Source organism: Cinclus cinclus, chromosome 1 (assembly GCF_963662255.1).
Source record: "Cinclus cinclus chromosome 1, bCinCin1.1, whole genome shotgun sequence".
NCBI lineage: Eukaryota > Metazoa > Chordata > Aves > Passeriformes > Cinclidae > Cinclus > Cinclus cinclus.
Window position 1 is genome coordinate 9,742,645 of NC_085046.1, and position 14,754 is coordinate 9,757,398.

Below are 14,754 nucleotides of genomic sequence, written 5' to 3' on the forward strand. Positions count from 1 at the left end.
AACCACAGAGATGGAAGATGACCCTATGTAAAGTTTCTAATATTTTTGTGTGTGGACATTAGAGTTGAAAAAAAAACCTGAGTGTAGTACTGATATTGCCAGACTGCTGGAATGGGATTCTTTGCAATAGGTGTCCCTCTGAGAAGATAACCTTACTATAGATACCTAGATCTGAGCTAATCAACCACTTTCCTTTATTTCAGTGGAGGAAATGAGGATTTTTAGGCTGAGTTTCATTCAGATTATTTTAGCTATCGACATGGTACACTATAAACACATCATTTTCTCTCACTCATTAAAAATAATAAATCTGGATGAGGCCAACTCTGCATCTATGCTTTTAACTGTTTAGTAAGAGATTCTGGTAGCTTTTGACAGTAAAAGTATAAAATGCATTAATTCATTCACTCATTCATTCCCCTTTCAAAGTAATGAATGACTATATCCTTATAAACCATATGCTACTCTCGCATTGCTATTATTTACTTCAAATCATTCCTGCTTTCTTTTAGCATTTTGATTAGGAAAAGGATCACTCTCCGGGTCTGTTTCAGATAGGAACTGGCACTCAGAAGAATCTCATTTTGTGCTCATTAAAACCAAGTGCAACTGAAGGTGGATTCACAATTACTCAAACGTCAGTTACCTTAGGGGTCTGAAAGATCAATAACAGAATATAAAGCAAGAAAAAAAAAGAGCTTCCAAAGGTACATATAGAGCATTACCTGGAGAACTCTACTCATCCACTGGAAACTGTCTTCTTCTGTGGAATCTGGCCTTTGCTCAGCAACAATAACTATCCTTTCATCATGCAGCACGCTCACGGAAAACACTGCTATTCTATAGGAGGAGAGAAGAGTATTTAGTGCCAGGATAGAGGGAAAAACCTGTCTTCTGCATTAATCTTCTACAACTCTGACTTCTTTATCTATTAGTTAGGCTCCTGGTATCTCAATTACTAATATATTTATGGGGGAAAAGCTACAAGAACAGTTTTTGATAAGTTCTGGAGTCGAAACAGCAGGCTTTGTTCTACAGTCATGTATATACAAGCATAATGTCAGAGCAGGACTGAGAAGTGAACATTCTTGGAATAAGAAAAGCACTACATTTGGGACACACCAAGGTTGTTGCTAAAATATTATATAATAACCTGCACAAGCACCTTCCTTGGCCCCTCCTAGAAGATGGCAATTGCAGCGTCATTTTGTGAGAGGTCTGACGTGATGGAATGTGAGCACATGCTATTGCATGAGGCCCTTCAGAAGTTTTAGATGTCTCCTGCTCAGTTTCAGCACATGAGGAAGGTCACACAAAGAACCACTTTCACATTCAAAAACTTCAGTGTAAGGCATATTGGAAATGTTCAGTTCACACAGAAAGGCTACTGTTGAGCCAACACCCTCAGAATTAACCAGTTGTTAAACTGGAAATTTCAGTAATCACAGTTTCAATACCTTGGTATCCTAATTCTGCCTCAACATTGCCTTGGGTTTCCCTCAACTGCCTCCTGGTTCAGGCAACATGAACAGAACTGGAGGGAAACTACAATGTAGATTAGGCACTGCTTTCTGAAAGCATCTGGATCATCTACACTTCCTCTAAGCAAAATAAAGATTTCTACACAATATAAGAAAATAAAGGATCAAACCTCCCCCGGTAGACAAATTTCATGGGTTCCACAGCCAGTGCTGTTGCTACAATGTCATCAGCATTATGTCTTCTTCCACTGACAACCATCAAACCATCCATTTTGCCAATAACGAAGACAAGTCCACCTGGTCCTATAAAGCCTAGAAGTCCAGTTCTTATAAAAGGATATTCGGTGATAGGGCCACCAGAACTGGTCATAGGGAACACCTGAAAAACAGAAACATGGGTCTTCAGTTCACAGCTCAGTGCACAGAGATCAGGCTGCGAAGTATTTCAGGCATTTTTCCTCAGATGGCTATTCTGAAACAAAGTAAATAGGTCACTGGTGATGCTCTTTATCCTTCACTGACCATAAAGGGCATGTCAGGAAATGCCTACATTTCACCTGTTTACCTGAGTTCCAGCAAATTCAATCCCACTTTGTTTACCATACACATTTTCTGTACCTGTGAGTCTGTAAATAATTTATGACCTTAAAAAAAATAAACAAATCAACATCAACAGTATTAAATAAAAACCCATGATGAGCAGACTGCTAACCCAAGGTGCTGTGTATAAGTCAACTGAGAGCTTAACTCATGAACATTTCAGTAGAGGTATTTTTCAGTATCTCATACCCATTTCCAGCACAGTATAATAAATAGGCAGGCTAGAAGTAAAACTATTTTAAGGTACAGCAGATTAATGACTCTTTCCTCTGACTACATTTTTATTTAAGGTAAATTAAGTTCTCAGAATACTGGTGATAATGTCTTCTGTAGCACTCCTGGAAGCGAAAACACAGCCCTACAGAGCACTTTTAAAAATGTCTGAACACCAGACATACATGACTTCCACAGGCAGATTCTTATGGCTTTTTCTATCCTAATTAGCACAGTGTTATCCTTTTGGCATGAGAGCTACTCTGAGCTGTATTCTGACACAACCACACTTTCCTGCAGTCATTTCTTTAAACTGAAATAGTCTAAAGGCAAAAAGACAATGGCAAGTAGAAGACCATGCCTATATAGTGTTCTTGAAGGCTCATCTTAAAAATAAAGGGTAAATTCTGCTGCCAGATGGGTGACTCTTATTTAACAAATTTAATCCTTATACATCCATGCCCATAATTCATTTCAGGAACACTTTGACACTGTAATACTCTAAAACTCTTTGACACTCTAATACCTGCAACATGAATTACGCAGTAAAACAGAATGGAGATCCACTTGGAGAGGACACTTAAGAACATGCTTAACTTATAGAGTGCTCCTGATCACTCAATGGCAGTTTATTTGCTTAGCATTAGGAATAAGTCTAAATATGCTGTTAAACTGCTGACAGTTATGAATTATGAATGATATCACAACTACAGCAAGTACTACAAAATGAACATAAGTACCTTTCTACCCTGAAGTATGTAAAATCCAGTATTATCACTTACACTGGGTATTGCCAATTGTACTTGCAGCATAAAAATCAGTTATCAACAAATTTCAGATCACAGTAGCCTAGTAGGATTCCTGACTTCAACAGTAGGATGTACAATCCCATCCACTTGTCTCCATTAATTAAATAATATGCAGCATTTACAACATTCAGCTATGCATTTTGCAGGAGATATTAGGCACATTAGTCTATTAAAAGTGGTAATAACAAAGAAATTTTAAGGGAAACCTAAATGTATTTGTGGTAATTTCTGCCATAAATATTAAACAAGAAAAGAATTGTAGCTTAAAAATATTTTTTTTTCACTTTTTCTCTAATTTGTTCAGCCTTTCACACTGTCTTCAGCAGAAGTTAATGATAACAAGTGAGCAGGTAGTACAGAGCTATCAATACTGTTGTGTGCACTGGAGTCAGAAAACAGATTCCACAAAACCAAAAGGCTTTCACCTAATTCAAACAAAACCAGGTGCGGACTAATCAGGAAAAAGTTTCTCTGCTGTTCAGATACCTCTCTTGAAGACTACATCTGTTAGGATTCTGTCAAAATACAAGCCTTAATGCTGGCAGTGCTGTGGAAATGTTGAAAACTGCTTTCTAGAGATACCAAGCAGCTTTCTTACTGATTGCAATAATCAAATTCTGCACACAGACTTATACAATATTACCCTTTGAACTTGGTCTTTCTTACTCCCTTCCTTCTGATTTTTTCAGTTCTTATTTGAATATTGAGGTAAAAGCTCTTCAGAGCCAAAAATAAACTCATATAAAGATCTACAATTGCACTTAATGAAATAGGCTTCAGATTATCTGGCACGGATACAGGTCCCAAGCCACAAGCATTGATTAATATTGCTTTTCTTATACTCTTAATATCAATACTTCATGTCAAATAGTACCTTGAAACAGAAAAAGTTCAAAAGGAAGGATTTTATATAGCACTTTTTGTCAACTTACCTCAAAAGTATTTTTGGTCATGCCCGAGAGTCCATAATATGATGTACCCGTTGCAATAGCACATACACAGAGTTCTCCTATTTCATCTGTTTTACAGAGCTGAGGGATTCCATCTGGCTTCACTGAACACATTATAGCTAGAGGGAGAAGAAAGGAATTCAAAAGATATTATAAAATGATCCACAGAATAACATAAATGCTGTGGGAAAAACATCCTGGTGGAGATGACATAAACAAGCGAATGATATGTAGACTAATGTCTAATAATCAGTTTCTTGAACATTACTGTGTTTGTCATTATCAAGTGGTTTTCTATTATAAATTATATATAGAATAGAACAGAGCAGAATAGAATAGAATATATAATTTTATATATATATAAAGAATGCAAGGATCTTCAGGTAAACTCAGTCTCTACATTGATAACAATACCAATTTGTCTTGCTCTCTGAAACTGCAGTTCAGCTGTAATACTGCTGTGAAATGTGATTGTGTTCCCAGCTTTGCATACAGAGAATCAGATTTGCCTCAGTCAATGCAAAATGAAATACCCTAATGGAGCTGTTGATAATTATTATTCAGTCAGGGAGGCAGGCAACCAGGAAATCCACCTCCCAGAAAGTAGCAAGTAACACCATATGAAAGATCAAGATATTCCAGCAGACTAATATGGTTGTTTTACTGAGAATCTATCAGAGCTCAGACTCCCTCTGTCTGGTCTTACAGGCCTGCAGAGACAGCAGGAGCTAAACAGGAGGGATTAGAAAGCACTGGTCTGAGAAAGAAGCACTGTTTTATGTCAACCATTTGAACAAGAATCAGGAATGCTGCTTTAGCTATAATCTCTGGAGTTGGAGTACAGCATTGGCAGATTTTGTAGTTGCAAAGGGGATATAATGATCAAGGGAAAGTAGAAAGGAATCAACACATCTTTTAACTACAAGCGTACAAAATCTTGAATGACCTTTCACTCAGAGGATAAACAGGAGTGTGCACTTGATTAAATTTATCAGAACATAATATGAAGTGCAAGATGGCACATCTATTATAATACCTTGTATGATAACTATTCAACAACAACCAATTGTATCTTCCTTTATTTTAAGTTGTTCAACTGAAATTTTGTGAGGCACATCATTATGTTTTATTGCTGGGGTCCATAACAAGCATTCTCTTATGAAAAAATACAGTATTGGCCTTTTCTAGCATCCATACCATCTTATTTAAAATGTAGCTGTCTTATGAAAAGTGTTATCTTCCTCTTCAGATGCACTGGTTTCAGTTTGTATTTATCAACACAAACTTTTCAGTCATACCTCCTCTATCTATCTAGTAACTGGGTGATAGCACAAGACCTTTGCTAAAACATTCTGCAAGCTTTCAGATAGCAGTTTTATTGATCCTTAGCATAGGCTATGAAAACTTTCCCTACTGAATCCTTTTGTCTTGGTTGGACTTATGGATATTTATAGCCACAATACTTTAACTTCCTTATTTTCTCTACCAACACCTCACAGCTAAGGAACAGATGTTCTGATGTGGTGGCAGGTTGTTTAATACGTGCTGCTAATGCAAGCACAGACAGACGCTGAGGTAAATGAAGACAAGAAATGTCAGGATTTCCAAACCATGAAGTTTTGTAAAGTAATGTTTTTGGACTAAAATGTTTTCAAGGAGCTTGTAGTCCAGCAACAAAGTATGCTCACCAGCAACTTTCTACTGCCAATTTCTTAAATTGATGAATCTTAATAAGTTTCAAAGGAAGTTTCTCACCTCCTGGCATCACTAAGCCAACATCCTGGACAGTCAGGACGGACAGCTTTTCTTCAGAGTCCACTCGAATCACTCCATAAGTGAGACCATGCATGGAGAGAACCCCTCTTCCTGGTGGCTGGTTGCTGTCATCTGTTGGCCTACAAACATGGGTTAGAGCACCAGGGCACCATCAGGCAGGTGTAAACATTTACTTGTGCTTAATGGACTACTATTGCAAACACTCCTCTGTTTCAAGAGTTTAAAACTTCCTTTTTCTCCCTCCCCTATTAGGCCAGATAAAATCCTGTTTTTCAGTCATGTCTGAGTAATCACATCTTTTATCTCTCTCATTCAGTACCTACCCACATATGTGGGGCTGCTGAGATGCAAGTAATCCTTAATATTTACCCAAAACAGCCTGTATTTAATTTTCAGAAAACTTTATATAAAGATTGCCTTACCACCCAAGTAAAGAGCTTTTACCTCATTTTTAAAATACTGAAAGATGGTGCAGACAATGTGGAAGGAAACAGCACTACAAATACTTGGAAGTGATCAGTAAATAAATTGATAAATTCTATATGTAATCTATTTTGAGGCAACCTGGCATAGATTTACTGTCAAGTATCTGTGGAAGACACAGGGACTTTACCATCTTCATTTTAGTGCATATAAATTGAATTCTTCCTATTCTATTTTACCAATTTATCTAATTTACTAATTTATCTAAATTTTAATTTATTCTAATTTATTAAAACAAATTACACCTTCATCAGTCATGGTCAAAATGTTGTGGATGCAGCCTCCTGGTAACTCCTCAGTTTGCTCAGATTCATCACCTGCATGCTGTAAAATCCCACAGCATCAGCACCAGATGCCTGCCAGCTTGTTTCAGTATAAAACCACCTGCTGCACCAGTGGATACAATTATACCTATGGAGAGTGTGCCTTGAGTAAATGAGTGTTGATGTGTGCAAGTTTCCAAGTCAGGGGAATGTGTCAGAGCTTTTCATGTCTGGAAGGACTCTTGCACTGTCCTGCATTTTAAAACACAAAACTGGAAGGTGACGTGGTGCCGATATGAGTTCAGATTATGCATCCATGAAGAGCAGAGTCCAGCTCTTTTCAGGATGGATAAAACAGTCAATTTTTAGCTCACATTTCTGCATTTTTTCCCAAATACTCCATCATAGCACAACTATTTTTTAACAGATAATGTCCTTTGATGTGAAATTTCTCCTCTACTGTGCTTGAAGTAGTAGATGGGCCTCAGCCAGTCCGGCTCATGTAAGCCTGATGAGCTCTATAAATTTCAATTAATAGGTTTTACGAGCTGTATTTCTCAAGTGACATTGTCAACAAAGAAGGATGTGAGCACGCTTGAAAATGCATTAGAGCATAACAAATGGTGCTAGTAAACAAGCACCTGTGATAAATAACACTCCCATCATGTAAAGGGAACTTTCAGTGACATTATTGATCAACTTTCTCTCATCCCTGCTTCCCAAAACACACATTTTGTGCTCATGAGAATAAAGGTCTCCTGCAGACTTCTCACAAACTTCCAGAAGTAGAGGCCATCTGGACTTTCATCACATCCATTTTCTTGCACAACTAATCACACAAAGCATTTTGAGAGCAGTTCCTACTACCACTTACAGATACAATCTATTTGACCATGGCTTTTTGCCAGCCATTTAAATGGGAAAAAAAAACCTGTCCTAAAACTTTTACATTCCCTTAAGCAAGTGGGTTCAGACTAATATGCAATAAACCAAAGGGGAATAACATGAATTATTTGCACGGCACATCCCTTTGAATATTAGGCTTTGTGATTCAGCTCTAAGGCTGAAGTATCTCTAGTCTATTACTGTCTTTTTCTAAACTATAAGTTTATTTCAACTAAGAACTGGTTTTGTTACTCTTACTTGCAGGAAGTTCAGTAAAAATACACCATAGATTTTGAAAGGGAGCATTAACAGGGAGCTCTCTGGATCTCTGCTCTGCTGGGAGTAATTTTAATGCATACTTCAGCAGTAACTCTTTGGAAATTGTATGATAATGACTTTACTGTCAGTGGAGATGGCTTAAACAAAATGAAAAATACTACATCTCCCGAGTTCATCTAGCATTATCCTACCATTAAACAGAGTTCAAAAAAAGGAAACGTGTTCAGTAACATTCAGTACAGTGAGAACTGCTCTGTAATTACACAGCAATGTACTGAAGATAAAAATGCCTATTTTTTTTTATTTTTATTATCCACAATGCTATGTGCTAACAATTTTTTTTTTGGTAAGGTCTCAATGATAGTTAATTCAAAAATGAAATTTTAGTGCTTCAGAGAGCTACAGGCACAGAGCTTATGTCTAGAAAGGGCATACCAGTCTCATGCCATTATGAAGTTCTCCCACTTCATAACCTGTGATTTGGACCGAATTTTCCAGGGTTGGCCTAGGAAGTGAAAAACCTGCTCAGTGCTCAGCTAAGCAACGTCAGTGGCCCATTCACTTCCTCTCTGAACTTACAGGCTAGAGTTCATTCCAAGAGAGCAAAGGCCTGCACAGCCAGTGGCAGGGAAACCCATCTAAGGGAAAGATACTTGGTACTGCTTGTATAAAGCTGAGAACAGGCTGGTGGAGCTGAATGAAGGGCTCTCTGGAATCCTGTAGTTCACAGAAACTCAACTAACCTGGACAGGCTAAGTCCCTGATGGACTGCTTTCAGATGTTCTAAACTAATAATGAGGTGGCTGAAAATCAACCACAGTCTTGGCCTCATGTCCTTCTTCCTGTAAATGTTCTGTTGGAAAGCTAATTGAAAATCTAGTTAAATTTCACTTGGACGGTGTATTTAGGAATTAGTTGCAGGAAGTATTTTACTTAATGCTATTTTAGTGCTTTACACGTTTATACTGCATGTTCTAACATGTGAAATAATTATAATTGGCTGCAGAAACATGAACTTTAAAACAAAGTGCTTACTGTTCAGTGTGCAATTTTTGGAAAACTCTGCCAAAACAGACAATACTTAAACCATTTACTGTGTGCTATAGCACTCCTGACAGGATATTGCTGCTAGAGTAAAGTCTGAGAGAGGCTGAGGGTGCTGGGGGGCAGCCTGGAGAAAAAGAGGCTCAGAGGGGACTTATCACTCCCTATCACTCCTTGAAAGGAGGCTGCAGCCAGGCGGGTCTCCTCCCAAGTAACAGGACAAGAAATGGCCTCAAGCTGTGCCAGGGGAGGTTTAGATTGGATATTAGGGAAAAAATCTTCATCCAAAGGGTCATGAAGCAATGGAAGAGGCTGCCCAGGGAAGAGGCTGAGACACTATCCTTGGGTATTTAAAAGACGTGTGGAAGTGGCACTCAGGGACACACTTTAGTGAAGGCTTTGCAGTGCTGGGTTGGATTTGATGATCTTAAAGATCCTTTCCAACCTGAACAACCCTGTGATTGTATATACATAACAGCTTAACAGTTTTAGTAGCATTTAGCAGTTTTAGCAGAATTTATCTATTTTATTTCCAGTCACAAATCCCTCAGACTCAAAGAGCATTTCCAGATGATTACTGAGAGTCTGTGAATGGTTAAAAAGTACCTGTCAGCCAAAAACAACGTCCAGAATGTCATAATTCTCTCTAAACAGAGTACTTAAGAATATGATTTTCCTCAATGGCAATTCCACTTAATTCTCTCATTTTAATTAATTTTATGTTTACAGTGGCATTTTTACATTTTTATTTACAGAATTTACTTTTGCTTTTCAACTTATTTAATTTAAAATTACATAAAATTACAGCAATGGGAGCCATAAAGCATTCTGAAGTTAAATCATTACCCTAAAAATTCTTCCTGTATGTCTTTCTTGGACATAAACAAATTGCAAGCTATATATATCATAAAGAAGCTAAAGGGTAATGCAGATTCATTATTTTCATTATTTTTCTTCTTTTCCCTTTTCAAACTACCACATATTCACATTCAGTGGGTCTGTTTTCCCTGGTGTAACACGTACCTTCGAATAGCCACAGTGAGAGCTTCTGGTGAACTGGCACAGGGACAAATTACCTCCTGCCTTAGACCTTTACTTTGGAAGACATTGAGAAATGCATCACAGGAAGAAATGGACCCTGGGGTAAAGGTAAAAAAATCAGAGGAGAAAAATAATTTGATTTCTGAAGTGATGCTATTCAAACTGCAAATTTACTGTTTAAAATATAGGCTTTTCAGGAAAAATCAATTTAAAAATATCCATGTCCACTGGGAAATACATCATAGCTACTACAACTATATATATACACACACAGAGTTGTGTATATGAATGCAGGGAATAAAGATTAATTTTCGAACATGAAATCTTTTCATTATGCTTACATAGAAAAAGCCATTACTGCTAGATTTACAGTATCAATTTCATTGCAATGTTCTTTTATTAGGATAAGGGAAATTAAGAATTTAATTCAGAAATTCTAAACAAACTACCACAAATGAGCAGAACACCTGTACAACCTGTACGCTGGTATCTTAAATAATACAGAGAAACAGCTCAGGCTGTCAATTGTCATGAAGTGACTCAGATGTGTTTCTCTAGAGAAGCCTAAGTATTCCCTTGAAATTCTCAGTTACTTCTGCATCTGAAAACCATAATTCAGAGGAAATGTTCTGATCTTTTCTATAGCTTAAGGTCTTCATTGCTTCAACTTTTATAGATACAGTCTTTATACATGACTGTGATGTTAAACAAAACTGGATTTACTGCAACTTATATGGAATATCAAGTTTGTTTCAGGATGAGCTTAAGAAAAATATACTTTAAAAAAAAATCCCAAACTGATTACTGTTTCCATGAATGTCACACAGTTTTCAGTAGATAAACTGCATATTTTGCAAATACTTTAGCAAAGATAGCTGAAGATTGAAGTTTAAATGCAAGAGAGAAACTCTTTTCTGTTCTCTCCTGCACTGGAGCAGCAGAGCTTACATGGATTTGCACCATCAGCCACTATCAGCATCCTCAGGGAGGACAGGTTGATGTCCCTCTGATCTCGATGTGCCACCAATGCCCAGTGCATGTCCCTGGACTTCACACAGGCAACTTTTGCTGCAACAGCAATGAGAAAATTACTAACACACCATATAAAAGTTAGACAGCTGTGTTATCAATTTGCACTTTTGATTTTGACTAGCAAGCAGACTTTCATACATTCATGTTCCTTACCTTTGTATTGACAGACTTTCTGTATCCATGACAGTGGATTCACTTTCATTAAGGAGTATGGAATACTTATAACATGCATCATGTTCATGACACTCTGAAATCAAAAAGATAAAATGGTTTAATACAAAAATTGAGGCAACTACTCTTTATTGTGTTATGGGCAGGGGCATCTATGTAAATCACTCTGTGCTTATTTTATTTTCAGTGCTGGCATTTATCTTTTCCTATCTAGCTACCTACATTAAGATGAAACAGACACCCATTTCCAATGCTTTAATTAAGGATTAAGGATTTAGACTTGGAATCAGATCGTAACTTTTACGCAGTACTGAAAAGAAACATTTTCTTTCAATTCATACTTGAAGAGGTTCACTCTAAACAGAAAAAATGTTCAAAAACATTTGGGTAAAGAATATCTCCTTGTCTGCTATGTAGCTAAATATTATCCCTAAGCCTGATAAACTGCCATATATATGAACACTGTGCTAAAAAGGACAGAAGCAGCAAGATATCTGTCTATGGAAATCCATCTTTGAGAAGACTAAAAGCTACCAATGGTAGTGGGGCACAAATTATTTTAAAGAGAGGAGACAGAGAAATTGAAATCCTAGACTAAGCAGAAACCAATTTATTTTAACTGAAAATAAATGAAGGTGCTTTTAGTCCCTCTCCAAGTGAGCTAATTCTGGTTATTTTCAACAAGGTCATGAAAAGTTCTAGGAAATTTAGAAAAAGCAGCTGAGTGAAACCAATGACAAATCCAAAGCTGGTCTCTCAGTCTGATCCCATCAACTGCATCAGTGATTTCTCAGTGTTAAACAAACAGCCCCTAAATGAGCTGCTGCTTTACTTCTGTTAGCATTTAGAAATATCTCCTGAGGGCAACATGCCTCCCCTCATAGCAGCTCTGGTTAAATACAGTATTTGTTTTGGAAAACCTAGATTTAAGAAAGGTTAAGTGTCCCAGTGGATTAGTCATCTAAACACTTGGAGAACTGCAAAAGATAGTTCTCCTTTCAGTCAGGCACAAGCATAGCTACAGGAAAACAGGCAAGTACTGAAAAAAAAGTTCAGAGTAAGATAAATAGCAAAGGAAGGCACAGAAAAGCTCTACTAGACACTTGCTTTCAACCAGTAATAAAGATGTTTTTTTAACACGAGATAGTTATGGGTGTTAAGCCTAATCATTTCAGCTTCAGAAATGTTACTACTGCACTTTGATAGTAAGAACAGGATAACACTGTATGGGAAAAAAAAAACCAGATCCCTGGGAATCCTGGGGACCCCCAAAATCATGGGATCTGTAAATAATGACCCTTCAAGATTTAAAATCTGTTCTTACAATGATCAGTGAATAGTAAACGTTTTGTCAGTCAGTGATTGCAACAGTACCTTAAGAAGCAATCCTTAAAAATATGTCAGTTGTCTCCCATGTTAATTGAGAAAGACATTCCAACATCAAGTAGAAAATTAATGCTTTTTAAAGTATTGGGAATACTTAGTGCTAGCAAAAACATGTGTTGGTGGGAGTTTTGACAGGAAAGCTAGTCAGGGGTAATAGAACTATGCCATTGGATCATATCCCTACAGAGGCAAGTTCTAATTTGATTTGTTTCTGCTATGAAGTTTGATCTCAAAATCACATATTGATGAGATAACATGATAAGAATGGGATCACTGTACTTGACATGATATACAAAAATACACTGACATCTTTACCATGCCCATTATGGGTAAGTGCACTAGGAGAATATCATGGGTTTAAATTACATTTATTTTGCTTTCAAAGCAGAAAAAAATTGTATTAGAAGAAACTGTAGGACATCCCAGTTTGTGACAGCACTAAGCATATTAGGTTAGTTTATTTTCAAATACTCAGAGAGAATAAAAAACATATACTTACTGTAAGAATTCCATGCCATAAACCAACATCCTTTTTGAAATCTAGTACATTCACAATTGTTTCAGCTGTCCAACAAAAACAAAGCAGAATTTATTTTTTAGAACATGGCATTGACCCAAGGCAAACCCACTCAAAGGAAGGAAGCCTCAGTATAACATGACTGATGACCTCAAAGGTTAACTTTCAAAGCAAATCTCCACTGCAGGATTTATATTGGTTAAGACATTATTTGTACCTCTCCTATAGATATTTTAAACATTAACATATTTCCTGAAACAAATGAAAAAAAAAAAGAAAAAGATCTAAAATCTAGAAGCCTTTGGCACCGAACTGAGTAAACATAATATCGGAGACTGATGAGAAATAATTACAATCCCCACTTGATTTTAAGGGTGGTGCAAGGGGAGTGCACTCCATACCTTCTGTGTAGCCACATGCCTGGGTCAGAGCTTGGCAGTGTGTCAGCAATGCAATCCTTGTTACAGTGACCCCAAGCACACTTCCATCTTTACAAGTTTTGTACTAAAAAGAGACAAGGAGGGAAAGTCAATGTGAAATAATTGCCCTATTTCCATTATTTAATATCTATGTTTAAAATGTTTCCTCTGCAGGTGAATGATGGACACATCTAATTACTCTATTTTAAGAAGACAGCAGTACTGGGGAGTTTTGGAAGCATTTCTTTGTTAAAAGGCAATTGTTTTTACAAATAGGTTTTCTCTTTTGACTGAAGATTCCCAGGTTCAGTATCTGAAATCCACGTGTTGTTTGAAAACAGGCAATATGGAAACATAATTCCAACAATTCTGATCATGTCAGTGACTAATGGACTGGCTAGATTTAGCAGAAAATAATCTAGTTCAGTCTGTTCAGTGTTTACATGTTAGATTTTATAGGCCAACCACTAAACTCCAGCTTCTCCCTTCTGCATGTTATAAGGCATGTGGTAAGAGCTGACTGCAGGATGCTTGCTGGGTGCTGTGATAATAATCTATATGTATACAGTCTGAAAGACACAAGCCCTTTGATCAGAAGAATATGAGACTCATGAAAAAGCAGCAGAGAAGAGGTGGAAGGCCATTAGTGATTATTGAAATGATTGTTGTAACTTTATGTAAGTGTCTGAGAACTATCAGTGGCAGATAATAAATTAAACATTTATCTTTCTCCGTGATGAATATAATCAGCAAGAGAGTGAAGATAGCTGTGCTTCTCTAGCCCAGTGTCCTGACTGCACTGAAAGACAGGAAACACTTTTCATCCATTCACTTCACTTAATCCCTTTGAAGAATCATTGAAATTCAATATTAACATCACTGAATTCAAAACATTTGAGTTTATGTAGTAGGGGGAGAAAATGATGGGGGAAAAAGAGGGAGAAAAATGAAATTCAACAGCATTGCTAACTTTCCCTTCCTGATGCTGTTCTGTTGTAGGGAGTGTGACTCATAAAGCAGTAAATGACAGGCAAGCATTTGAACAAGAAATCCCTTCTCGTTCAAAGGGTCTGAAGGTTGTGATATGGGAACTGAAGCTTCACTGTGAACCTTGGATCTATCCATCCCAAGGCCACTGGGCAAGCCCACACTGAATAGAACCAAGATTGCTCAAGGCAAATGAAATATAATACTGCAGCAGCCACATAAAAAAGTTAATGTTAGAAACACCCAAAATACAATTTAACATCCCATTGACTTTTTTGAAATCAGTATTGGTTGAATTTATTAGAAAGCATTACTTATTAACAAACTAAACCAGGATGTTCTTTGCTTCTGTGACTACTGAATGAATAATGATGTTTACTTAATCCAGAAGTGCCATATGTATTGATTCAACGAGAAG

General features: G+C 37.1%; 1 protein-coding gene across 1 annotated transcript in view; it reads right to left on the bottom strand.

The window, feature by feature from the left end:
- Positions 1-14,754, bottom strand: part of DIP2C (disco interacting protein 2 homolog C) — a 304,980-nt gene that overhangs the window by 62,869 nt on the left and 227,357 nt on the right. The window contains exons 14-22 of the mRNA XM_062493877.1: positions 13,332-13,434; positions 12,913-12,977; positions 11,010-11,103; positions 10,773-10,892; positions 9,807-9,921; positions 5,809-5,948; positions 4,036-4,172; positions 1,652-1,860; positions 726-840 (exon numbers count right to left, since the gene is read on the bottom strand). Of these exons, the coding sequence (XP_062349861.1) occupies positions 726-840; positions 1,652-1,860; positions 4,036-4,172; positions 5,809-5,948; positions 9,807-9,921; positions 10,773-10,892; positions 11,010-11,103; positions 12,913-12,977; positions 13,332-13,434 (1,098 nt within the window). The remainder of the gene's footprint in view (positions 1-725; positions 841-1,651; positions 1,861-4,035; positions 4,173-5,808; positions 5,949-9,806; positions 9,922-10,772; positions 10,893-11,009; positions 11,104-12,912; positions 12,978-13,331; positions 13,435-14,754) is intronic.